At 38.7% G+C, this 26,538-nt stretch overlaps 3 protein-coding genes across 6 annotated transcripts; 2 read left to right on the top strand and 1 right to left on the bottom strand.

The window, feature by feature from the left end:
* Window positions 1-1,881: 1,881 nt before the first annotated feature.
* LOC113676965 (bifunctional arginine demethylase and lysyl-hydroxylase PSR) lies at window positions 1,882-9,135 on the bottom strand. 3 transcript variants are annotated; one of them, XM_089206643.1, is made up of 12 exons: window positions 8,990-9,135; window positions 8,825-8,858; window positions 7,145-7,778; window positions 6,201-6,279; window positions 5,601-5,742; window positions 5,027-5,139; window positions 4,645-4,747; window positions 3,742-3,801; window positions 3,602-3,672; window positions 2,872-3,051; window positions 2,198-2,233; window positions 1,882-2,078 (listed from the first exon to the last, which is right to left on the bottom strand). In XM_089206643.1, the coding sequence occupies exons 3-12, from the start codon at window positions 7,750-7,752 to the stop codon at window positions 1,956-1,958; spliced, it is 1,515 nt and encodes a 504-aa protein (XP_089062769.1). In that variant the 5' UTR covers window positions 7,753-7,778; window positions 8,825-8,858; window positions 8,990-9,135; the 3' UTR covers window positions 1,882-1,955. The 3 variants fall into 3 exon arrangements, with proteins under 3 accessions (XP_089062769.1, XP_089062771.1, XP_027049510.2); XM_089206645.1 differs by having other exon boundaries at window positions 7,145-7,734; window positions 8,990-9,125; XM_027193709.2 differs by lacking the exon at window positions 8,825-8,858 and having other exon boundaries at window positions 8,990-9,106.
* A 570-nt stretch (window positions 9,136-9,705) lies between these two features.
* LOC149044760 (uncharacterized) lies at window positions 9,706-14,943 on the top strand. The gene has a single exon (XM_089207867.1). It carries the CDS (start codon window positions 9,706-9,708, stop codon window positions 14,941-14,943), a length of 5,238 nt encoding a protein of 1,745 aa, XP_089063993.1.
* Window positions 14,944-16,007: 1,064 nt separating this feature from the next.
* Window positions 16,008-26,385, top strand: LOC113676962 (uncharacterized). Of its 2 annotated transcripts, none has more exons than XM_027193706.2 (10): window positions 16,008-16,491; window positions 17,790-17,949; window positions 18,425-18,573; window positions 19,592-19,709; window positions 20,188-20,246; window positions 20,776-20,892; window positions 21,598-21,684; window positions 22,359-22,428; window positions 24,032-24,118; window positions 24,320-26,385. In XM_027193706.2, the coding sequence occupies exons 1-10, from the start codon at window positions 16,378-16,380 to the stop codon at window positions 24,418-24,420; spliced, it is 1,062 nt and encodes a 353-aa protein (XP_027049507.2). In that variant the 5' UTR covers window positions 16,008-16,377; the 3' UTR covers window positions 24,421-26,385. The 2 variants fall into 2 exon arrangements, with proteins under 2 accessions (XP_027049507.2, XP_089063753.1); XM_089207627.1 differs by having other exon boundaries at window positions 16,332-16,491; window positions 23,968-24,118.
* Window positions 26,386-26,538: the final 153 nt, after the last annotated feature.

The following is a 26,538-nucleotide window of genomic DNA, read 5'->3' as shown; positions in this document are numbered from 1 at the left end:
CAATATCAAACTGTTGATTTACCTTTTGTAGCCAATTTTTTCCTAAACATTACACTTAGCAGGTCTTTCTGTACCAGCTCTGAGTGGCGTGAAAATAGCAAAGGAAGGTAACCGTTAAATTTGTGAGTTGGCTTTTTTTTCGGGGTTGCAAGACAAAATATTTTGTCGTCTTCTAACGCTATCGCGTCACTAACATCACAAAACAAACCCCTGCTATGTAAACCTGTTGCATTTTCCCGAGAATTCCGTCCCCACCCAATTTGAGGCGAACACAAAGCGAAATCACGATCAAATCGAAAAACTGGTTAAAATAAACAGCTTTTTAAAGGCTCCATATGAAGAAAACCATTTATCTAACGATAAAAATTCAATGATTTTGGGAAACAAGACGTGACTTTCCTTAACTAAAACGTTCCTTAAAATACTCCTTCTAGGTAAATCTCAGTTCAACATCAAGTCTTTTTTGTAGTGTTGTAGATGTTGTTACTTCAGCACTTGATTTTACCAGCTGTTAACTAGTTATGTCAAGTATTCTCGATTGCACGCGGTCAAGTGTTAAGTAAATAGTTTCATTTCGGCGGAGTATTTTCTTTTCAAATTATAACGTCCTAATCACGTGTTTCCCATATGCTTTCTAAGACGTAATGCTGTACCAGTACATTAGCCGTCGCATGCACCTCACTAGCGCTTTGGTCTGCGTGCAATCCGTATAGGCCTGAGGCCAAGCCTCGTTTCTGGGTTGTCATTGCGATAAGTATAGGAAATCGTATGAACGCGAGTGCATTTCGTGATTTATGGGCACGAGTGATGTTTTGAAAGTTCTCAAAATTGCACGAGCCGTAGGCGAGTGCAATTTGAGAACTTTCAAAGTATCACGAGTGACCATAAATCACGAAATGCACGAGCAGGTTCATACGATTTTTTATTTATTATATTCTCGACAGTCAGCCATTTTTTTATAATTTGGTGTTCAAATTTGGCGCTTTCCCGGTGTTTCCATGGCAACTTCTCCGTATTGCACTCTATAACCTCTATTGCACTCTATAACCTATTTATGCATTCATTATTGACCAATCAGAAACGCGATATTTTGTTGAGTATATAATAAAAATTTTTTTTTGGATTAGTATAATAGGTCATTAGGATACAACCGGTCACTTAACCACCCAATCCAGCAAATCTAGCTCCCGGATTTACCCATACACGAATGAATATCAAAATATATTACTGCATACAATCTTAAGCCATACATAGCGGTTTTACGCGCCTTTGTACCAGGATCTGGACATGAAAACACCTGCTCTTATCCTATCATTGGTAAGATCGCGTTTCCTTTAGCCTTAACGGTCGAGCAAAACTTATGGAATTCCACCGAAGGAAAAGCGATGAATCTCGCTCAAAAGATCCTTATTTTCTTTGTCGTAAAACGTTTCGTAATGGATTAGAACTTCGCCAAGATCTATATCTGAGCATGCGTAAACTTTCGAATTTGTCGCGTATTTGCAATCTTTCCCACGGAGTTTTCTTTTCGGTTGACCTAGTCGACCTCTTTATGAGATGTAGAAGGCCTATGAATATTACAGGTGTAGTTGATAGTAGCCCTAGATTCCATCACACAAAGACTGCATTGCGTTAAACTGTTTTTAGCACACCTTTTTTGATAACAATCGTGCGATCGTATCGAGCCGCCATGTTTGTTTTCCATGTTGGCACTTTTAAAACTCGCGCCATGTTCGTACCCAGATCTCGCGCGGTCTAGAAACCCCATGGAGCCTCCCAAAATAGAGCTCAGAATAAAATTTGTCTTGGAACTATGGAAGCAAGGGGCATCTAATTATTCTGATTCTTAATGACCGTTTTTTGCTTACAATAGCAAAGATTCTTTCACACTGGTTTAATTTATTTTGCTTTAAGCAATGAAACTAGTATCCTTTAAGTGAACTACACGCCACTCATTAACGGAATAAATTCTGTGCCTTTCGTCTGGTCGCTTTCGCGCCATCTTTGTCACCGATCTTTTCAAGGCATTTTGCCAGCCAGTGGTAGCCAAATGCTTTGTCAGGCCTCATCAGGATGAGCTGAAAATCAATTCAAACGGAAAACTTGTTCATGTCAATGGATTTATTCGTTGATTGTTTGTGAGAAGAGGGAATAGAAAAGCTAACTAAACAAAGTTTCCTTCAAGTGTCTTGTTTACCTTTTTGTAATAGACTGCTGCCTTTTGATAATCACTCTGAAAAATGAGAGCAGAAAAATTGCTCAGATCAATGTTAGTATCTAAGCAACTGCGCACCTACCCCTCCCCTAAGCTAGCATTAACCCTAACTTGTTATTAGTTGACTGTTGTTGGGTCAGGGGAGGGGTAGGTGTGCAGATTCTCAGATAACGACATTGGTCCAGATAGGACTATATAAGCGTTAAGTAGCAAAACCTATTATAATCAACAATTTTGAATCCTATTTGATTCATGTTGAAAAACCAGCCAAAATGAAAAGGTTGCTGTTTCACGGCAGGAAAAAGAGAGAAAAAATGACGCAACTAATGTATTGGAATGCTTACATTGAAATACCTCTTTTTGGGGGAAAGGGATTGATACGTAGATTGACTTTTCTCTGATGCAGCTCGTAAATGGGAGTTGCCTAAGGGGCTTATATAACAGGACGAAAGTCTTTGCTACAAATAATGAGCTTACAATTGAGGCGAAGAGGGGCTAGGGTTAACCGTAGGAGTAAATCATCGAGGCTAACCCCAGGGGTAAGCTTTGAGAGTTAACTCTTAGGGGTAACCCCTAGCAGTTAGGTTTAACCTTGAACTGAGAGGTTATAGTTTCTTGTTTTATTCCTAAACAAACAAGTTGCAAGATCATCGTACCTTTTCATAAAGAAACTCTCCATAGTGAATATGTCCATCAAAACTGTCAGGGTGAACTTCAAGGGCTTCTTGAAATAGCTGGTCAGCTTTTTCTGTATTACCATCTTGATCGTAATACCTGGCAAGGTCGAGTTTGGCGATTACGAAAAAGGGATCCATTTGCACAGCTCTCTTTAGGGTCTGTGGGGAAAGAGATAAGGGGAATCTTAATAGAACTGTCGTGAGTAGGCAATATGAAGTAAATAATTTTTTTCTGATTGGATACCTGAGCGAACAAGGCGGCGATATCCTTTATTTAAGAACCACTCTTGATCTTTTTCTTGGGTGTCGATTCAAGTTAGTTATATCTCTTAGTTGGTGCGTGCGTCATGATTTGTCACTTAGCGGGCCATATTTCACCGTATAGACCGCTAAATTCAACCTCAGTTTTTTCGTAACTCAACGTACGCACCTCGAACTCGGTTAGCAAAAGGTATGTATGGCACGGAAGAACTAAATCGCTTCAAAATAGGCCACTGTACTCTTTATTATGAATATTTGAGTGACACTTGTCTTTAACCTTTTTCTTATCAGCGCCGTTAATTCTCAGCACGAACTACGCGTCCCACGCTTTCACTGCTTGACAAATGCAGTTTCTGGTTTGGGCACAAGCAATTGTGATCGTCCCATTTCAACTAAAGCACGAATACCATCCTTAATCTAAAAGCGTATTCTACCAGATACTACAAACCTTGATCGCCTGTTGAAAATTTCCAGCTGTGAAGTATTGGTGAGCAAGTTTATGAAGGACTTCGGTGCTCTCTGTATGAAAAACAACTCTATCTTTGAAATCGGCTTGAAAAGGAGCTAACTAACGTGTGCTTCAAATACCTGGTAACAGATCTGATAACTCCTTTAAAATTTCAAGGTCTTCTTCTCTTCCTTTTCCCACTGTTAAGGACAAAAATGGCAATAGAACAATAAAATTTATTCAAAACGACAAAATAGCCACTGAGGTGGATCAGCTAACACACAATTAATTACTCAACAATTTTCTCTTAGAGACGTTAACAGTGGAAGAAATACAACTTCACACTGAAGGATTAGATAGTTGAAAGAAAGCTTATGCATTTGCGTTCGTTCTTATAATCCATGAAAATATGTTGAAATTGTTGTACAAAGAGTTCCAGGCAGTGGGGTCAACGTTTCGGATCATGATGATGCCATTGACAGCAGTTTCAGGTCAAAGTATGGCGTACAATGTTATCGATAGTAATTTTGCATTAAAATGGTTGCGCGTGATTTTAGAGGCACTGAACTCATGTAAGAACTGTTAAGTGTATTATTAAAGGCAGTAGAGTTATGTTAAAACTGTAGCGCTTAGTGTTACAGTTGATACATATGGGTTAGAACTGTTGCGCATGTTACAGACGATGAGCATACTCTAAAATTCCCCACACGCCACACTGATCCAACAGATATACAACAATAATCTCATACCCAGATCCTACCGCGTAACTGTAACTGAAATGTAGGAATCTGACGACCGCTTGGCCGTGGAAGGTCTGGGTGCGAGACATGACATACAACATATGATACAGTTGCAGCACTGCTTGTTGACTCGCAAATTAAAAAAAGCAGATTAATGTCTGTATCTGAGCAACAGCTTACCTACCCCTCCCCTAACCCATCATGTACCCTAATTAGTTATCCCTTGACTGTTGCTGGGTTAGGGGAAGGGTTAGGTACGCAGTTGATCATATACTGACATTGATCCTTGCATGTAATACGTACATTTATAAAACAGCTTCTCTATTTTTGTAGCAGCGTTGTATTTTTGAATTCCAATGGCCATTGTGTCGCCTATATTCACTGTGCCGTGGTAATATGATTCGGGCTGCAAGAGAGGAAAAGATGGTAATTTTAGAAAATTGTCTGGCAAGCAAATAGATATCGAGCAGCCTTTTAGTTGTGAGTAATAAAAGTCATTGGAGAAATAAAATAACGTTTGCGCCCCCCGTAGAACTCTGGGAGACGCCTTAATCCCAGAGCAGGGATTGCTCGTAGTCAAGTAACCAGAGGATGAGAGGTCACAAATTTAGTTAAAAGTTAGAAAGCGTATACATTCGATTGAAGATGGTGATAGACATTTAAAAAGGAGAGATATTTAACTTACCAAGTAGAGAATTTCGCCCTCCTCTTGAACGCACTCAAGTGGTTTGTCTTTTGGTGGCAAGTTAGGATAAACTTTTTTGATCCAATCCAGTTGAGAAAAACTCGGCCAAACACCTAAAGCAGCATTAACATTTCTTCTGAATCGAGGAAAGTACGATGCCAACTACTCCTTGTGCGAGAGTTTGAAACGAAAAAGAACTTAGAAACAAAATCAAATGGGAGTAAACTGTTGAACTGAGGGAATTCTGATCTTAGATATTTATTTGTGATGGGGCTCCGCTAGGGAGCTATTGAGCAAGGTGAAGCGAACTCCCACGAATAACCAAAACAAAATTTCTCCTTGTAACATCAATGAAATATCAGCAGACAAGTGATGAATATAAAGAAAAATGTCAATCAAGGGATCGTTGGCTGATCCAATACCAAATTTTCCATACTAACAACACGAGAACTGTATTGCAGATAGTAAAGAGAATTACTAATGAGATCTTGGGAGGAAAAGGGTTGACTGGAGCTTTGGGGTGAGACTCGTGTGGTCTGCGCATGCATAAGGTTTTACCTTCATCTTTACTTACCGCCTGGTGGCGTTTTTTGAGGTGGATATAGGAACCAACGTTTTCGTCCAAAAATAACTCCATTCCATGCATCAGCATGTTTATGAAAACTGACTCCAGAACCAGATCCGCCAAGGAAAAATATACTGGAATCCACACCATCCTACAAAAGGAATTTACTTCAAAACAGCTATTTCTATGTTTACAGAGATCTGTCTCTAAGAAGGCCGTTACATTTTTAAAGCATTTTCTTCAAGGGACACTATGGCACGGCAGTATATCTCTCAGTATTTTATTTTCAGTAGCAGGGGAGGGATGACACAAATATGAATAGTGCACGAGGAGGACTGAGGGGAGAGAACAAAAGCTACACTTTGTGGGGTAGCCAGAGGTTTCGCCTATCACAGATTCGCCCCACCACAGCAAGTTCGCACCGACACGGCAGGTTTGCCCCATTACAGCAAGTTCGCCCCCTCTCCAAAAAAAGAGCTTTACACCCACTAGCTTCATACCTTTTGAAATTCATTTTCTTGTAACCTGAAAAAATGACAACAATTTCGTTCCTGGAAACCCTATTCTTCGCTTCCTTTTGTCAAAAACGTTAAAAGTTTTTCTGATTACCTTTATGTTGAAATACGGTGGCACTCTGATACTCCGTGGTAGATCGCTATCGTTATAAAAACGTCTGTCGAAGACGTACCTAACAGTGGATAAAAATGGGTTGAAGAGTGCTAAATCATGATAATAAGAATATGCAGTGATTGCACTGAAACCCAATGACCCTCTGATTCCTGAAAAAACAGAATTGAACCTACATCCCCACAAGAGTCCTCCTCAATCAATCCACCAAATCTAAAAATCAGTCGGCAGGTCGGCCATATTTGATAAGATGCATGCTACACCCAGATTCACGAGGCCATGTAAACGCCACGACATTTGAATATCGTATTCCGATATAACTTTTCCTTAAGTTTCCACGATTAAATGTATCCAGGATTCAAAATGAAGGAAAACTGCGTAACTTGACACATGTTAGGTGAACTATACAAAAATAATTAAATTAATATTAATTTAATATATAATATTAATATTAAGTTCTGTCTGACGAGCGCTTAGGCGCGAAACTCAGAGTCACGGAGAATCGATGCGTCCTCTTTAATTCTTTAACTTATGTATACCTAGCTCTGCTACCACAGCATTGAGCATTTTATGCCAAGGTAGACTCTACCCCCACATATTTATTAATATTAATATTACCAATTATTAATAGTAAAGAAGTTAGTCGTCAACATCATACTCTTTTGAATTAGAGACTGGTCATTATTTATGACTAGGGGGGGAGGGGTGTGGGGATTTTGGTTGTGCCACGAGAAAGTTTAACTGATCCCTCCTCAAGGCCTTCTAGTATTCTTCTGATCCCCATCATTAGCATACAAAGTCATTTACAGATGACTGATCCCCCCTCGTCTCCCTGAAAACCAAGTAATCCCCCCCTCCAAAAACATTCTCCGACCCCAACCCCCCACCCTTCCCAGGGTTAAAATAAAAACTGCTTCCACACTTACATGGGTTCGTCGTTGTGTTTCTTTCTATGCATTATCTCTAAATATTCATCAAAGGACGTCTCTTTGTCTCCATTCCCTCCTCTTCGCACTATGTCCTCTGATGTTCCACTCAGAATAGACCATTGACTATACAACTTCCGCAAACTGGCTTTTGTCCATTTCATTGGATCTGTCCAATCAGCTGCACCGTTGCTAAAATGCACAATTAAGGGTTTCCTATACCTGTAAACTTGTTCAAACTCTTCAGAAGTCAAACTTGATGCATTCCTTCTTTCAATCGTGCAGAAATTCGTGTTGAATTTTATTTCCTCCTCGACGCTCGCGCGCTGCCATCCACTGACTTCCGCTGAAAGGGGATAGGTTGAATGACTGTTGATTGATGGCTTGATAGGTGGAGGTTGATTAATGACGTAGAAGATGGCAACGCATGCGACAGGGAGTATCAAAGTAGCAGTTACCATATATGGTGAGCTTGCAACATTGTTATGTTGGCCTTGATTTTCATTGGCTCGTCCAGTTTCTCCGTTTTTATTACCAGTAGATTTCGTTGGCTTTGTTTTCCTTGAACTTCTCATCTTTGGAACCTGAAGCTGGATTTTCCCATTCATTAAGCGTAAATGAGTAAGAAATTGTACTGCAAAAGAGAGTCTACACAAAGAATAAGTCGGTTAAGCAAGTGATTTCAGCTTGTCAAATCATTTTGTGAAAACAGGCCGGAGTACTTTGTATCATTGACGGCGTTGAGAACAGCTTTTGTATTCATAGCTTTTTCAATTTATCACCGAAAATGTTTTCATCTAAAAAAGTGTAGACAAAAAAACATTGGTTATTTTGTTTTGCTTTGTTATGATAACCGAAGCTTTGGAAGTATTAAATAAATTTCAGGAGATTTAATTCACCATCTATCTGGGATTAAAACTCTAATGCGAATTAAGGGGCTAAGTTTGATAAGAATCTGTGGTCCTGTGTCGGTACAGCTCGATTACAAAATAAGTTAGTTTTATCAACTGAGTTGGCTATTTACGGTGTCCAATTTACCTTACCAATTGATGTAATGCGAATTTTCACTTTCCACCTAGGCTACTGTTAAAATTCCTAAATCATTGCGATTAAATTACGATAGGCGCCAAAAGTAGCCTAATTTTCACACACTTTTTTTTACAGTTAAATACCTCCTGAACAAACAGTTCAATTTAAAGCAAATTTACATTTGGACATTGCGTACAATAACAATAAGTAAAAAAAGCGAGCTTGACGTTGACAACAAAATAGGTGACCCAAAACCTCAGTGAAACGTAAAACGAACCTTTTTACATCCGATATGACTTGAACGCTTACATAAACATTTTTACTTTTAAATAATGAATATTTCTCCTCCATTGTTTTCATGTGAAGCCTTTTTCGTGAAAACAGTGTTCTTAAGCAGGCTTTCTTAAAAGGTCGAACCGTGAATTTTGGCAGAATCAAGGCAGTTTGAAATGAGGTTCGCGGAATTTTAACCAAGACTTCTTTTCCTTTTTTCGATGAGAAGACGTAACTGGTTACTTTACTTAACGAAAGAGTTAAAAAAAAAAAAGAAAAAAAAAACCAGCTCATTGATACGATACTGATCTGGGGGGAAAGGAATACGGTCTGATGAACGAGGCTTACGACAATCGCTTGAAGCGCACAATCTCTTACCTTTACGATTTAATTCCAAAGACTGAAACCTTTGCTATATTTTGGAAAAAAAGAAAAGACCTTTCAATTTATAGTGCCCTAGGCTTTGTATGCTTATCGTAACAAACATAATCAACAGATCAATTCGTAATATTCAATTATTAACAACCAGCCATGAAAACGTACCACTATATTTGTCTTGAGCTTTAAAATTCGTGTGATTTTTTTTTCATCTGCTTGAGATCAGTTTTCCTCGAAGATTTACAAAGGCTCTTTGGAGTGAGTTATGGTGTCAACTTTCAGCCTCTACGTTAAGTCTAACTGTAAATAGGACAATAGATCAGATGATATGGAATTATAAAGGATAAAAATTCCACACGACTCCTCTCAAAACCCAGGAAACCAAATTCATTTTTTATGATATTATGTTGGTTACACGGTCCTACACCTTTTTACGACACTTGACTGAACACAAGAATTCGTCAATTGGCGAACATCTCACAACAGCGCACGGTAGTTGCGATCTTAATAAATGTCATCTTAAGATTTTCAAGAAATGTCAATTAAGGCTTGATAAATACTTTTTTAAAAAAAGAAAAACAAACCGAAAATTGAATGTGTGTTGGAAACTGTACGTTACATTTATTAATCTTAAACATAAGTGATTTCGTTTATCTATTACATAACCAAACCGCATGTATGCAGCACGTGTCTTATCGCCCCATATATGGTGCTGTTCCACGTGCTTACAAGGAGACGTGATGTGTTTTTTTTGTGAGAGTTGTGAGAGAGAGTTAATTGGAGTGTAATAGCAAAATCGAACCAAGAAATAAATCGTGAGTACGCTAGCTTTTGCACGTTTTCGACACAGTGGCGACCCTGCCAGGACAGCGTTGGAAATCATGGAGACACAGATTGCCGAACTTGAGGGCAAATTGAAGACGTTGAATTTTCGCTTGAAGAAGACAGGAGATGTCTTAAAGAAAGACGACCGAACAGCCTTTGAGAGACACAAAGTTTCGGTTGAAGCCCTAGTGACTACGGTAGTGAAGTTAAAGGATTCCATTGAGGAACAAAAGTTTACGAACGGCGAAGACGACGAAGCGGTACAAGAATGGGCCGACGAAATCGAGCTAGTCATTAACGAAGGAGACGCCTGTATACGCGAACTGGAAGAACGAATTGAGCAAATCGATCGCAATCTGAAACACGCAACCGTGCTCTATGAGCACAAGAGAGAAGTCGAACTAGAGAAAGAGAAAATGATGCAACAACAAGAAGCTATTAATCGAGCACATGCGGAGGAATTGGAATTTGAGAAGAAGAAGTTGGAGCTCAAACAAGCTCAAGCGGAACCGCCGGAAAATATGCACGGCCAAATGGCTAGCAACGTGGTGAGAATGCCCAAGCTCGTGATCACAAAATTTGACGGGACGCCGCAAGATTGGCTGCGTTTTTGGGGACAGTTCCAAAGTCAAATTGATGATTCCAGTGCCCCTGAAGTCACAAAGTTCTCTTACTTGAAAGAATTAGTGAATATGAAGGTGCGAAATCTCATCGACGGTCTTCCGTTTACGCCTGAAGGTTACCAAAAAGCTAAAGATTTACTCACAAGAAGATATGGGAAAGCGAGTGAAGTCGTGGGAACCTACGTTAGGAATATTTTGGAACTACCCACCATGCGCGAGAGAAACGTAAAGAAGATACATGAATTTTACGAAGTACTACTGTTCAATGTAGAGTCATTGCGAACATTGAAGAGCTTATCCAAATTGGACGCCGCGGTTCGATTTACATTCGACAAACTTGAGGTAATAAAGAACGAACTTGCTATGATAGATGAAAAATGGTGTGAATGGACTTTTGTAGCATTCTTAGAGGCGTTGGAGAAGTGGACGACTAATAATCCCATTTCAGACGAACCGAAATCAAAGAGTTCAAATTTCCGTCGAGATCAATCCAGAGCTTTTCTTGCCAAACAACAAGAAACCGGAAACCAGTCGAGGGCGAGCCCAGGGGCGTGTCTTTATTGTTGTAGCGAACAACATAAAGCAATTAACTGTGAAAATGTCCAAAGCATTGAAGAAAGGAAGAAAATACTTGCCGATAAGCGCTTGTGCTTCAATTGCACCGGAGCCAAACACCGGGCCAACGATTGTAAGAGCAGAAATACTTGTAAAATTTGCGATGGAAAACACCACACTTCGATATGTGACAGGAAGGAGAGACGAGAACCAGGTATGACTGCAAATTTGATTGACGATTCCAGTGTTATTCATCCCGTAGTAGTCATAAACATGGGTGGATATAAATTCAGAGCTCTTTTGGACAGTGGCGCTAGCCATTCGTATGTTTCGTCAACTGCGATTGAGTTACTTAAAGCTAAAGTGAAGAGTACGAGTTTGCGTCAAATCGCCATGCTTACAGGCGTTGAAACCAGAACTATGCAAGTATACGAAGTTGTCATGCATTCCGTAACTGGAGATTTCTCACTAAACGTGAATGTCACGAAAATCGAAAAAAGGGAACTGTTGACCTTAGACAACCCAAAGTATTCCGACCTCGTAAAAAATCACCCTCACCTGAGAGGTGTTAAGATGGACGATAGTGATACCAAGGCTCGCTTACCTGTGCACGTGATTATCGGCGCTAATGACTTTGCCAAGATACGGACGAGTGATCGTTTACGGGTCGGACGTAAAGGAGATCCAGTAGCAGAGCGTACACGTTTCGGGTGGACTATAATGTCCCCCGGAACAGATCTAGGCAACGCGTATCTTGCCGTGAATTCTACGGTGGATCACAACCGACTCTGCGCCCTAGATGTCCTAGGACTAGAGGACAAACTATCTACTCTCCAGAGCGACGTCCACGAAGAATTTAAGGAGCAACTGGCTAGGAGTCCAGACGGCCGATACGAAACTGGACTACCCTGGAAAGGGAACTGTCCTGAGTTGCCCAATAATTGTGCGGGCAGTGTGCGCAGAGTGAACTCTCTTCTACGGAAATTAAAGAGAACTGATATGCTAGACCAGTACGACGACATTATTCGGGAACAGTTAGAAGAAGGTGTGGTTGAGAAAGCACCAGCGAAGGTAACAGGCAAAGAATTCTACATGCCCCACCGAGCAGTAATACGTGAGAATGCCGAATCAACCAAGCTACGAGTGGTATATGACGCCTCGGCCCGTGCGTATGACGGTGCGCCTTCTTTGAATGAGTGTTTACACACTGGCCCCCCACTACAGAATGAGCTGTGGAATGTTATTGTCCGCAACAGATTCCATCCCATTGCAGTTGCCGGAGATGTGCGCAAGGCCTTCCTGCAGATACGTGTTAAGGAAGCTGAACGTGACGCATTGAGGTTCCACTGGATTAAAGACAAATCGACCGGAGAACTAGAAGTGCTGAGGTTTACGAGAGTGGTGTTTGGTCTTGCTCCTTCTCCTTTCCTACTCAATGCCGTGATACAACAACACCTGGAAAGTGTGCAGTCCGAGTACCCAGGGACTGTACAAGAAATTAAGAACAGTCTGTATGTAGATGATTTGATTGCCGGAGATACTACTAGGGAAGGTGCGCAACAGTTCAAACATTATGCAGTAGAGATCTTTAATCGTGCAAGGTTCACCTTGCATAAATGGCACTCAAACGTGTCAGAACTAGAAAGCGACTGTACCGATGACGAGCCTTCGTTTGCTAAACAACAGCTTGGTGCATCATCAGCTCGTGGAGAGTGCAAACTACTGGGACTCAAATGGGACAAAGGGGATGACACTTTACATGTTTCACTCCCATCTCAGCCTGCTACATTGACCAAGCGGGGCATCCTCGCCAACTTAGCGAAGATTTATGACCCGTTAGGACTCGTGTCGCCTGTAATGTTAGAAGGGAAACAAATCTATCGAGAAGCCAGTGAGATGAAGTTGAGCTGGGACATCCCACTTCCCGAGGGGATTACGAAACGGTGGCTAAAATGGGAGAAGAATGCACCGGACGATGTGTACTTTCCTCGCAGTCTTGTTCAGTACCAGGAACCGATCGACAATATCAAACTTCATGCATTTGGTGATGCAAGTATTCACGGTGTGTGTGCTGCTGTTTATGCTGTGGTTACACAGGCGTCAGGCGTGACGCAGGGTCTGATTGCCGCCAAATCCCGCCTTGCCAAGAAAAGTCTGACGATTCCTCGTTTGGAGCTCGTAGCAGGCCATAAGGCAGTCAACTTGTCTACGAATGTGCGGGTTGCGCTAGAAGGCTTCAGTATGACGGAGGATATACAGTGCTGGCTCGACAGCACTGTAGCCCTACACTGGCTGAACGATGACGGAGAGTACCGCCAATTCGTGGCTAATCGGGTTAAAAAGATCCAGAGCCACCCGAACACGCAGTGGAGACATGTACCGACATCCGAAAACCCTGCTGACCTGGGGAGCAGAGGTGGCAGTGTGAATGAAGCACAGCTATGGTGGAAAGGTCCACCGTGGTTATCCGACCGATCCCAGTGGCCTGCTAATATTGTGACAAAGGCGACGGATGACAGCAACGCAGAAAAGAAGGTTCAACGAGAACTTTTTGCGCTCGGTGTTGAAGCAAACAATGACTTTGACACTGTTCTCGAGAAGTTCGGCTTGCGTAAAGCCATGAGAATTTGTGCATGGATCTTGCGGTTCAATCACAATTCTCGTCACCCTTCCAAGAGAATCATAGGACCTCTTACGACGGAAGAAATTCAGCAACAAGAAATGTCCTGGATTAAGCGAGCGCAGAGCCAAGGGGCAAAGACGGTCAAGTTTGCCAGTGACCAGGAACAACTGAATCTACAACTAAACACCGATGGTGTATTGGAATGCCGAGGACGCATTCAGGGTGAGTATCCGATTTACTTACCAGATTCTAATTCTTTCACAGTGGAAACAGTGAAGCAAGCGCACGGGGTAACTCTCCATGGGGGAGTCAGCATGACTATGGCTAAAGTACGAGAAAGATTCTGGGTGCCAAGGCTTCGACGGCTTGCTAAGAGAGTAGTGAAGCACTGTTTTGGATGCAAGAGGTTCCAAGCTCAGCCCCTTCATGACCCACCGCCAGGTGATCTACCGAAGTCACGTACAGAAGGGAGCACACCATTTGACGTCATCGGGGTGGACTTCGCAGGACCAGTCAAGTATAGTGGCAAGAGCAAACCAGAGAAGAAAGCCTACGTTGTACTCTACTCCTGTTGTCTTACCCGCGGAATCTTCCTGGAAGTACTTCCCAGCCTAGAAACAAGCGAATTTATCAAGAGCTTTAAACGTCTGATCGCGAGGAGAGGTCGACCATCCCTTGTCTACTCGGACAACGGTTCTACCTTCACAGCTGCGGCAAAGTGGCTGACGAAAGTGAAGGAGGATGAGAAGTTCCATTCATTTTTGAGTGACCAATCCATTACTTGGCGCTTTAACGTGAGTAGAGCACCATGGTGGGGAGGACACTTCGAAAGACTTATTGGCTTATTTAAGTCTTCATTCTACAAGTCTGTGGGTCAGGGTCTGCTAGACTGGGACGAGCTCTGCGAAGTAGTCCTTGACATCGAAGTGTCGCTTAACCATCGACCTCTTAGTTACGTGGAGGATGACCCGCAGTTCCCTACACTAACACCCAACTCCTTCCTGTTTCTGAATGCTAACATTTTACCTGAGTTCGAGCCACATCGGCTCGAAGACCGTGACTTGAGGAAACGTGCGAAATTCTTGAAAGCTACCAAAGATACAATGTGGCGTCGCTGGACCACAGAATACCTTAGAGCTTTGAGAGAGAGGCATAAACTTAAACACAACACCAAACCTAACAGCTTGTCCGTAGGAGATGTTGTTATCATTAAGTCTGAAGAGCGAAACCGAAATCAGTGGCCCATGGGGGTAGTAGAAGAATTATTCAGTGGTCGTGATGGTGTTGTTAGGGCAGCGAAATTAAGAGCAGGCAGAGGATTCATGGAACGCCCAATCCAACATCTCTATCCATTGGAGTTGTCCTGCGATCGAAACCCTCTGCCTTGTAATGACCCACCTTTGAACCCAACTGCATTGGAGTTCCGACCGCGACGAGATGCAGCTGTGGCAGCACGTCAGCGAATACAGGACATTGCCGAGCAAGACACTTGAATGTGTTTACTAAAGAAACTTTATTTTTATGCTTATTTCTTGTTGTGTTATGGAGTCTGTTCCACTTACATATGCCTTGTTCCCAAGTCATATGGGGGAGGGTGTTGGAAACTGTACGTTACATTTATTAATCTTAAACATAAGTGATTTCGTTTATCTATTACATAACCAAACCGCATGTATGCAGCACGTGTCTTATCGCCCCATATATGGTGCTGTTCCACGTGCTTACAAGGAGACGTGATGTGTTTTTTTTGTGAGAGTTGTGAGAGAGAGTTAATTGGAGTGTAATAGCAAAATCGAACCAAGAAATAAATCGTGAGTACGCTAGCTTTTGCACGTTTTCGACATGTGTAAGCGGACTCCATAGGTGCAAAACGTTTCGTTAAATTTATGCTATTTATTGTTATGAAACGTTTTCAATCAGTACCTATTGTTATTTTTAGTATTTATAGCCTTGTAAGCTCATCGATTTTTTGACTTGATAATGACGCTATGTTAACGTTCAAACGTCGTCAACTAACTTTTTTTTATCCCTGTTTAAACTGTATTATTGTGGTTATAGGCATTTATCGAATTTTTTGGTATTTGAACCAAATTTCATGCTGTGAAAAAACCGATAATTAAAAATTTCAATTGCCACGATGAAAAAGATCTTTAATCGCGTTGCAGCCAACTCTTACAATCCTCACCAGGACCTGCGTCATTTGATGAAACGTCAGTCTTTATTCACTCGCCGTGATTAAAGTGAAAAAGGGGACCTTTTGGGTTCATTGTAGAATTTCTTTTTGTTCGCCGCTACCATATTGCATTTGGAAGTAACTGAATGACTTCCATTAACTAATATTGAGTACGTATTGGCAATGAATATATATTCTTAACTTCTTTCATTTTCGACGTTAACAAGAGCACGCAATTAGTTTCTCGAGAAACCGCTGTGTTGTTCCTGTCTTCCAGCGGAATCCGTCGCACGAATCTTAAGTGAACGCGGTACCGCGTGAACTCTGGGAATCGAGGCGCACGTGGACACAAAGGGAGTGTTTGGAATCTACTCTCATGCAAGCGAGGAAAAGGATTCAAAATGTCGTCAATAAACATCAAAATAGCCGCGCAAACGGCAGGCTGCCAAACATCACAGACCAAATCTTAATGGGGAACCAACTAGTCAATCAGCTGTTGTTGCCAAAATAGCCGCGCTGCAGCTCGCAGGAACGCTGGCTAAAATAAGATTTAAGAAAATATTAATAATAATCGGAATAGGGGCATATTTAGAGGATAAATTCTCTCAATTCATCCTCACCTTAATACCGCGAGGATTTTAATTTTTTTAGGGGAGGAGGAATCCATCATGAGACATCATAGCATTTTTGCCTCACGTGACAGTCACGCAAAGTTAATTTGCTCGGCTAGACGGTTGGGAGTTAACGTGCAAACATGGCCGCAAGTTCTCGAGATATCATTGTCAATGAAGAAGAGGAACAAGATGATACCCCAGACTATTCAGAAGACAGTCTTCGTCAAAAAACGACCGTAACTGCCATTGGAAAAGTGAGTTTCTCTCAATTCATGAAAGATATTTTCCCTGGGTTACAACTCCCTAAGACAGTGCACGATAAATTTGTCTGGTGTTCTCGTCGACATGAAGTTTATATTTCGTATAATGTTTTCGCTCCATATTTCCTTTACATATCGTGTCTCTCTTTTCCGTTTCCTATTAGGGGTGAATTATGATAATTGCAACCATTTTTAAAGAGGTTGCTTTCTAGTTTTCTTTGAAAACTCCAATTTTGAAACATTACGCGCGCAGCTTAGCAGGTTTAATTAAGTACGCCTGAGCTAATTTCACCAACATGTCAGTTAATTTCAGTTTCAGGCGTAAATACTATTTCGGTTTTTATAGAATAACGTAGTCAAAATCTCTTTTTCAAAAGTTTAGTGCAAATTGGCACACAGTTTTTGTTTTGTACGAAAATTTAAAGCAGCTGTTATTGGGAAAGTGTTTGTTGACCTCTGTGTCTCTACCTCTTCCTAAAAAAACGTTGCTTGCTGTATACAAATTTTACTTCCTCTTCGCTTGATAGGAAATTCCCTATTTTTTCTCAATGAAAGGTTGCTTTTATCTCTTTGACTAAAGAAATCTGTTTGTATTTCTGCGCGCTTGCATTACAGTCTGGGAGATTGGAGAGAGGGAGGGGGTGGGAAATGGTTGGATGTATGCGTATGCTGTTGTCTCTGGGTTGTCAAACCTTCTGTAGCCAGGTTTTTCACGATACAAACTCGTGCAACAAAAATTTAAGTTCAGTGAGACTAGTAGAAAGCGTACACCAGCTGAAGTTCCAATTTGTCTTCTTATATAAAAATTTATGTTATTATTGTAACACAAACTTGTGTGTAACAGTTGTCTAATGATATGTGGAGCTGTGGTTAAACCTGAAATAAGCCATTTTTTTAACCAAAGCTTGTATCAAGTTGACTTTTCTAGTTTGTTTAATTATGTCCAATGAATACAAGTTTCCCTCTAGAAAACCTCCAACTACGACCTTCTTAGGCCAATTTGGTATTATCCACTGAGTTAATAATGTAAATTAGCCTCCATAAAGAGTTTAAAAGCTGACGTTTCGTTCACTAGCCCTTCATCAGAGTGAAGGTCCATCAGAATGTCAACATTTTCAACTCAGTTGATAATACTGAACTACCATGCTATACGCTCCCACTGACACAGGACCACAGTTTCTTTAGAAACTTGCCCCCTGTATTCATGAGCTTCATACTCTATTTGGCTAAAACTGTTCCATGTCCCTTGCTGACTCTCACAGCAAAGTAATGAAGATCCTTTCCTTTTACAGTTTAAAACCTTTGCAGGTCTTGATGAGGTTGAGTGGATATTTCTTACCATTTCAGTCGTAAATGTGCTTGTTGCAATTGGACTCACCATAGACAGATTAGTGAACCTTCCAAAACACTCACCTGACTACACCTTTGCCATCATCCTCTTCATTAACATAAGTATGAACCAGCCTTTGCTATCATCCTCTTCATTAGCATAAGTATGAACCAGCTGTCACTCTAAGATGAAAATCAGACTTTTAAGCAGACACTTCAAATCCATGTCGAGGTGTACTGGAGCTCCAGCTTATAAAACTGTTTGTTTTCCATCAAAATATTCACTAAAAATTTTTGGTAACTGTGATTACCAATTAACTAAATTTGATGAATACAAACTTAAAAACTATTATTTTGGGTTGAGATGTTTACTTTTATTGACACCATTTATTTTCAAAAGTGATGCAAAATGCTTCCTTCCATGTTATTTCAAGATAGCCTCTCTTTGGCTTGCTGATTAGCTTTTTTTTTTTCTTCACCCACATGCTAAGTCAAGTTACCTTGTCATCTCATTGAGTAGAGTGTACCTTGTTATTATGTTTGATTATATATATATATATTTATAAATTATGTATGTGGTTTTTTTCTTTACCTGTAGTTTTCTGTTTCTTCTATGCTGTCCATGGAATATTGAGAGAGAGAGAATTTGAATTGTATGCTTATATTGCGGGTATTGTTGTTCTTCTGAGCTATATTTGTATTGATCTCATTGTCAACGAGAAAAAAAAAAGGACTGCTCTGAAATGGGTGAGTATGACACAATTCTGTTTTATATATGCTAATGACCCATGCAGTAACTAGAAATTTTTGACAGGGGTGGTGAAAGAGCAATGAAACAAGTGCTAACTGTCTCTAGCTCTTGCTCAGCACATTTAATTAACCCTTTCACTTCCATGATCTTATTAGAAAATCTCCTTACTGTCTGCCATATAATTCTTAAGTTGTTAGCTTGGAGAATTTGGTATTGGATCAACTTAAAATCCCCTAATTGATACTTTTCTTTATTCTTATCACCTGTCTGCGTGATCTTGCACTGATATTGTAAGAAGAAATTTTGTGTTTATCACTAGCGGGAGAAGGATTACGAAGGGTAGGAATTTTCAAAAAACATAATGACAAAAGTATAAGGAAGTGTACACTGATGATTTTCCTTGAACTTTGTTTCCTTCAGATCTTACTAATAATTCTCCTTACTGTCTGTTAAATGATTCTCATCATGTTAGTTTGGAGAATTTGATATCGGATCAATTAGTAATCCCATAATTGATATTTTTTTATTCTCATCACTTGTCTGCATGATATTGTATAGATATAGTAAGGAGAAATTCTGTCTTGGTCACTCACTGGAGTTAAAGGGTTAAAGGCAAGCAACTTGGTTGTGGAAATAAGTTTGGAAGAATTTGTTGGTGACCAACATCAAACTACTCCAGTTTCTTTACCAGAAGTGAATAAAACATTAAGGTCATGAGAATAAAGAAATTGATCACCAACCAAAGAAGGGTCTTGCTTCATAGATAAATTCTCCTATCAGTACCATGGGAAATATATAGAGAATGGTATGGAGAACATGCATGCTGATGTTGGGGTGTAAAGGGTATCAAAAATTTCATTGAATAGGTTGCTGTTCCAACAGTTAAGGCCTTGATGACTTGTGTAGAGCTGCTGCTTTACAAGCCTTGTTCATTTGTTTATTTTTTATTTGTTTATCTGTTTGTCCTTTTTTCTCTTATCCATTGACTTCTCTTATCGTTGTTGTATCCTATAGGCCAGGTTTGGAGCAATTTTAGTCCTTGGCCCTCCAAACATTTATTTTGGCTTCAGAGTTGCTCGGGATTTTGGTTTTTTAGCCTTCAAGGTGGTTGGAGCCTCAGAATCATTACACAGTATGTTATAACAATATGATATCATTATTGCACAGTTTAAATTAAATATCGATTTCAAAATAATATGAATTGTTGTACAATAGGATAACAATGATATGGAAAAATGAAGTTTTCGGGATTTCTCCAGTTTGTTAAAACATGTTGATCATTGATCAGCTACCCATGCTGGAGAGAATCAATAAACTGGTGGACATTTTGTTTCTTTAGCACTGATTTACAAGAAAAACTACATTGTCAAGGATTTGAGCTTGTTGTCTGCTGATGATCAGTGTTTAAAATTCTGACCACCAACAGTCAATTCTGGGTTGCTTGATGGCAACTGATTGATGGCAGTCATGGACCTTGAATTTTTTTAAATTATATTATATATATACCAATTGCACTGGGTCTCATTAAGCTTCAAAGATGTGGTTGAATATTTCATTATTTTGGAGCTCTGATCCTGAATTGCCAATCTGTACTTTGAAATATGTTTCAGGGATGTACAGACATGCGGGAATGTTTTCCTGTCTTCTGAAATTTGACCTTCAACTTGCAGTGAGTCTTTTTTGATATTGGTTTCACTTTAAAATCTTTTTTTCCTAATGGTGTCCAAAGAGAAATTTTCCACTTGAAATCTTTGATACACTAACTACCTAGTGTTAATGCTTTCAAAGCATGCAGCTTTAGTTAAATATTTTAAAAAAAAGCACTTATTGAAATGTTTGATCAGGATAATGTTTTTACTTGGAAATCATTGTGTCCCAAGTGCTATTCCATTAGGAATTTAAGCAGTTTTCATTAGTGTTGTTTTTAGTAGATATTAATAATTATTAATCTTTAAATAAGAACAGACTGTCCCTTACTGAGTTTTTTTCTCTTCACTTGTGTTATTTTTGGTTTTTCTTTAATTCTTCTTCTTCTTTTACCAATTTACATTAACTGTCATCTAACTATTATTTATCATATTAATATGTTATGAAAGTCGAATAAATAAAAATATCTGTAACACTAAGAATAAATTCACAGTCCCTCTTTCTTAATGGAAGAATACTGACAGACTGTTACAAATGCATTGTCTCTACAGGTTAGCCTGGCCATTTTTGTGATCTACAATGTGCAAGATCTTCATTATGGGGATAAAATTACAGTGGGTGTTGGTATCCCACTCCAGTTAGCTTGGAGCATCTTGGGTTGGTTTGCGGTAAGTACCGTATTTCTGGTGTTACATCAGGGCATGAAATTAATATTTTTTTCTGATAGCCACTTGGCTCCTAAATTCTTCAAAGTGGTAGCCAATTCAAAAAAAGTTGGTTCAAAGACAAGCAAACCTTTCTTTTTTTGTTCTAGACCCTCCAAAATTAAGTTAGGAAAAAGATCTTTAACTTGCTACAAAGTGGACACTAGAATGGATGATATACAATGTTTCAGCTCACCTAAATCCAAGATGGCATCTAGTTATCAATCAATTGAGGAAGTTTGCTGCGGATTTATCTTTACAAATATTTTTAATTTACTATATCTCTTGGTAAGGTTATGATGAAACATTCACCAATTTGGTGACTAATTTTCGGGATTTGGTTGCCAAAGTGAAAAATTTGATCACATTGGTGCCTGTATTTTTGTGCAATTTCATGCCCTGTATAGTCATGATCATGAAACAAGCACATGCCTCTATGTAAATTGTTAATTTGTTTTAACAGTGATAAAGATATAGTGACATCATTTGTTTGAAATCAGTGATGATGATGATAATGATGATGATAACTATTAATTAATCATTTTTGCTGCCTTAAGGAAATTTAGTGTGAGGTTTGACAAAGCCTGGTAAAAAAAAAAAAAAAATCAAGAGACTTGCAAATTTTCAGACTTGGTTCCACTTTTACTTACTATTTTTTATTTCTTCAAGATGAGAAAAGAACGAATGATACTAGTGCAGCTCTTCATCCCTCTAAGCTTTGTGGAGCCTAGCTACTTAATCTACAAAATATATAAGGTTTGTTCTCTGTCTGGCTTTTGTTCAGTCACACGTTTCCTTTGGAAAATAATTGTATTAAGCTTCTGTTTTTACATCCTCATTGCCATGTACTTCAGATCAAGTGACAATTCCTTTGAGAATTGATCTTGTGTATTAATTTTCTCACTCAGCTAGATGTAACATGGGTATGAAGGAATTATAATGATACATTTTAAAGTAACAATAAGGATGTAATCATGTCATGATCTGTATGGGGTGGTAACAAGGTTATCACTAATTTTTTGGAATAAGTGCTATGCTTGTTATGACTGCCCTTCCCCAAATAGGCACCCACCCACCCCCAAGACCATCATTTCAAACAAGTGCTCACCCCCTGCTTCTCCCTTCCATTCTTAAATAGTAGGGATACAAGGAAAACCTATTGATATTCATCTTTTATTTGTAACATTTTAAGCTTTGACTGTTGCAAAATCAGTAACGGAGAATAACAAGCACCCCTCAATAAGAAGGGGCCCCCCTAAGTGCTTCCTCCCTCTCCCCTTTTAGCTGAAATTTGAAACAAGTACGCAGTTGCTTATTCAGGGAAATACAATAATCATGTTTGCCAAATATATGTATTAAACAATGTGATAGTATGATAATAATTACTTATCTGTACGTTATGCAAATTTGATTGGTTTGTTTGTGTGTAGGTGGCAAAAAAATGGGATGACGTCACTGCTTGTGGTAAAGATGTTCTTGTTTACTCTTTCTTGGGGGCAGGTTTGTATAGTGCCACTTTTTGAAAGTAATTATGGCTGGAAGTTATTCAAATTTTTTATCAGGGAAAGGTGGAAAGGCTGAAGGTTGCCTTTTTTCTTTTTTTACCCATCTTTCTCACAAGGTTTCATTGGCAGGGCGTGAAATTGCGCCCAATACAGGTGCCAATGTGACTAAATTTTTCACTTTGGCAACCAAATCCTGAAAATTAGTCACCAAATTGGCAACTAGAATGCTTTATCATAACCTTACTTAGAGATAAAGTGAATTAAATTGGACATCCTAGTGTTCAATTTGTAGCACGTTAAAGATCTTTTTCCTAACTTAATTTTGGAGGGTCTATCTAGAACGCTAACAGCATTAAAAAAGGTTTTATTTTTCTTTAAAATGGCGACCAACTTTTTTTGAATTGGCCACCACTTTGAAGAATTTAGGAGCCAAGTGGCTATCAGAAAAAAAAAATTAAATTCACACCCTGATTGGTAATTCTCCTTACTGCTTGCTATACAATTCTAGTGATGTTAGTTCTGAGAATTTGATATTGGCTCAATTAATAATTCCCTGATTTATATTTTCCTTTATTCTTATCACTTTTCTGCTTGATTTTGTATCAATGTTGTGATTTGGTCACTCATTGGAGGTTGTACCTTGGGCCTTCCATGGTCTGGTCATTCATGGGTTTCAAAACAAGCCAGTAACTGCTGCAGTTCTGCTGGCTACTTGATAACATGATGCTGGTTACTCTGGTCAAAATATTTTCCTTTTGGCTCCTAATGAACCTTTTACAGTTGCCTACTTTTGCAGAGTCTGATACCCACTTCAAAACATTTTGAAACCTCTGCATAAATTTGCTGAATTCTTGGGCAAGACGTTTAACCTTCATAGCAGCTCTGTTCATCTAACAGCTTTCTCTATCTGTGTCAAGTTCAGATTTTTTCTGAAATTAATATCATTTAGCGTGAAAAATCAAACCTCTTTTAGATGCTTACTTCACAGTTTTTGCCTTCTTTTTAAAACTGACTGAAACTTCTCACAGTAATAGTACATATCAATTGCGATAAACTGTGAGAGAAACCTTAAAAAATGTTGGGGTAGGAGTCCTTTTAGTAGCTTCATACCTCTGAAACATGTGGAAGCTCTTAACATAGACCCTCTGTCTCAATCAGGTAACTTATGATTGATAGGTAGTTTAGTGTTAACAGCTGCGTTGAAAATACAAATTGGCCACTGTAAATATAATAAGAAAGCTGACATTTCAAATGTTCACCCTTAGTCAGAGTGATTGACTCTTCTTAACCCCGAAACTCACAGAAATGATTGATCATTATTTTCACCTTGTAATATCCATACATCATCCTGCAAACAAGTAACAAGAATACTTAAACTTATCAGATGAAAGTTGTTATCTTGATCTAACACCAAATTATCATAATTAATTTACAAGGATATGTATAGCAGCTAGAGGAAAGAATTAACAATCGAAACCTTGGAGTATAAGAGTCAATTATCAGTTTGGGTATCCTTTTTTTTGGTTGCCTAAAGGTGAAGAAGGGGATAACACAACCTCCGGATGTACAAGTTGTCTTACATTCTCATATGTTTTCAGCTTCATTGGCATTTATTGTGCGAGTGCTGGTTTTGGTCACTCTGAACTTTGTTGTGAACAACTTTGGAAAAGGACTGAAAGAGACTGGTAAGTATGGTAGCATGAGACCTGTTTTTTGCAATGAAGTGTTAACCTTTTTCAGGCTTGGCTGCTTGTGACTCAGAGCACCAATGCAAGCCCGCTTGCATGGTCTATGAGTGTGAGATGCGGTGTAGGCTTATAACAGTCACAGCAGGTGGGCCACAAAAAAAAAATTACTTATCTATGTTTTTTTTGTTATTAATTTAGTGTTTAACCTGCCAGTGACAGGAGATGAGTCTCCAATGTCTCCAGGAAAAAGAAAGACAGCAAAGTGTTGTGGAATAGTTTTCTGTGGGCCATTTGGATGAGAAACTAAGATGGGAATTCCTTGCAAAGGACAAGAAAACTTCATTTAACCCTTTAACTCACATGAGTGACCAAAACAGAATTTCTCCTTACAATATCAATACAATATCAACCAGATAAGTGTTGAGAATAAAGGAAAATATCAATTTAAGGATAATTAGTTGATCTAATACTAAATTCTCTTAACTAACCCCATAAGAATTGTATGGTTGACTGTAAGGAGAATGACAAATTTGATCTGGGAGTTAAAGGGCTAATTAGTATTAGTAATAGAGATGTAGCTTATAAACTTATGGAATGTAATTTAAATTTTACCCTGCAAGCCTTAAGCTTGTATCACCCATGCTTGTGACAAGACAAAAAAAATCTCTATTTCTTTATCAATCTCAAAACTTAGCATCTCTCTTATTCTCTTTACAAACATGACAATATCAACATTGCTTATCCTAGCAGTATGCAGGACATGTGTCTATTACTTCTTAACAGGCCTCAATCATCATAGTCTCTGTGGCTCGGTGGTAGAGCATCAGAATGTGGAATCTGAAGGTCTGAGGTTCAATTCCTCATGGGGACTCAGATTCTTGTCGTGACAAGATGAAAAAACATCTTTCTCTATTTCTTACTAAGATCAAAACTTACCATTCCTCTTATTCTATTTACAAGCCTTAAGCTGTGAAAGTATAAAAAAAACCAACTTGTCAGAGTAGGGTTCACTTTGTGTAGAGTTATGAAAATTTAACATTTTTTATTCAAAACCTTTGTCCAGTTGGATTGGTGGTTAATACTCTTGAAATTCAACTTTAGATGGTACTCAGTATTCATATACCACTGATCATATATCCTATTTAACAGTATTAATTAGTTGATTAGAAGGAATTCAATCTTAGTTACTCCTCGAGTTTCTGTTTTGGTAATTAAGTTCAGCTCCCAGCATGTAGAGTTTTTTAATGCTCAATCATTAAATTTATCATGCTTGTAATGCAAAGGTATTAAAATACCAACTAGTCAGAGTAGAGTACACTTTGTGTAGAGTTATGAAAATTTAACTTTTTTCATTCAAGACCTTTGTCAAATTGGATAGGTGATTAATACTGTTGAAATTCAACTTTAGATGGTACTCAGTATTCATATGTCACTGATCATATATCCTGTTTAACAGTATTAATTAGTTGATTAGAAGGAATTTAATCCTAGTTATCCCTCGAGTTTCTGTTTTGGTAATTAAGTTCAGCTCCCAGCATGTAGAGCTTTTTAATGCTCAATCATTAAATTTATCATGCATGTAATGCAAAGGTATGAAAATACCAACTACAGAGTAGAGTACACTTTGTGTAGAGTTATGAAAATTTAACTTTTTTATCCAAAACCTTTGTCAAATTGGATAGGTGATTAATACTGTTGAAATTCAACTTTAGATGGTACTTGGTATTCATATACCACTGATTGTGTATCCTATTAATAGTATTAGTTGATTATAAGGAATTTAATCCTAGTTACCTCTTTTTTTTTTAATAATTTCTGTATCAACCTCTGCATATAGAAAAAAGAGGAGACTTGATGTGTAAAGTACATTTCTAGAAATCATAAACACTATTCAAATTGTAATTTTTTTATAGATCATTTGATTGTAGGTTTAAATATTTTGTACTTTAATTGCAGTTGAGTTTTAATTCATACTAAAGTGTCTTTGATGATCAGGTGATGTTGCATTTGCTGATAATTAATGCTTCACAGTTATAAGAATAAATGTTAAAATATCATAGGTAACTAAGTTCTTAAAAGGACCTTGCTATATTTACAATTGGTGTATACTTGTAGAAATGATGACAATATAGCATTGTATTGACTTATATATATTTTAAATGAAACAAGTCCTGCCATTTTTTTTCAGTAGGGTGATGTGTTTATTTACCCCTTGTGTTTTCAAGTAAAATAAATTTTGCCATAGAAATGGTGATAAAAAGAAAGATTGTGATTTTAATAGAGAAGTTGAAAGGTGAAGGTTATTTTTTTTTACTTTAGAGTAATGTTTGTTTTTTTAATGAAGACTGCTAGAGGTTATCATCTCTTATACTTTAGCACTTTTTTTATTGTGAGTTAGGAGATTATTTTAATATCAT

This window comes from Pocillopora damicornis, chromosome 5 (genome assembly GCF_964200805.1).
Source record: "Pocillopora damicornis chromosome 5, jaPocDami1.2, whole genome shotgun sequence".
NCBI classification, from domain to species: domain Eukaryota; kingdom Metazoa; phylum Cnidaria; class Anthozoa; order Scleractinia; family Pocilloporidae; genus Pocillopora; species Pocillopora damicornis.
Note: the sequence above shows the minus strand (reverse complement) of the source record. Positions and strands in the feature narration are given on the sequence as shown.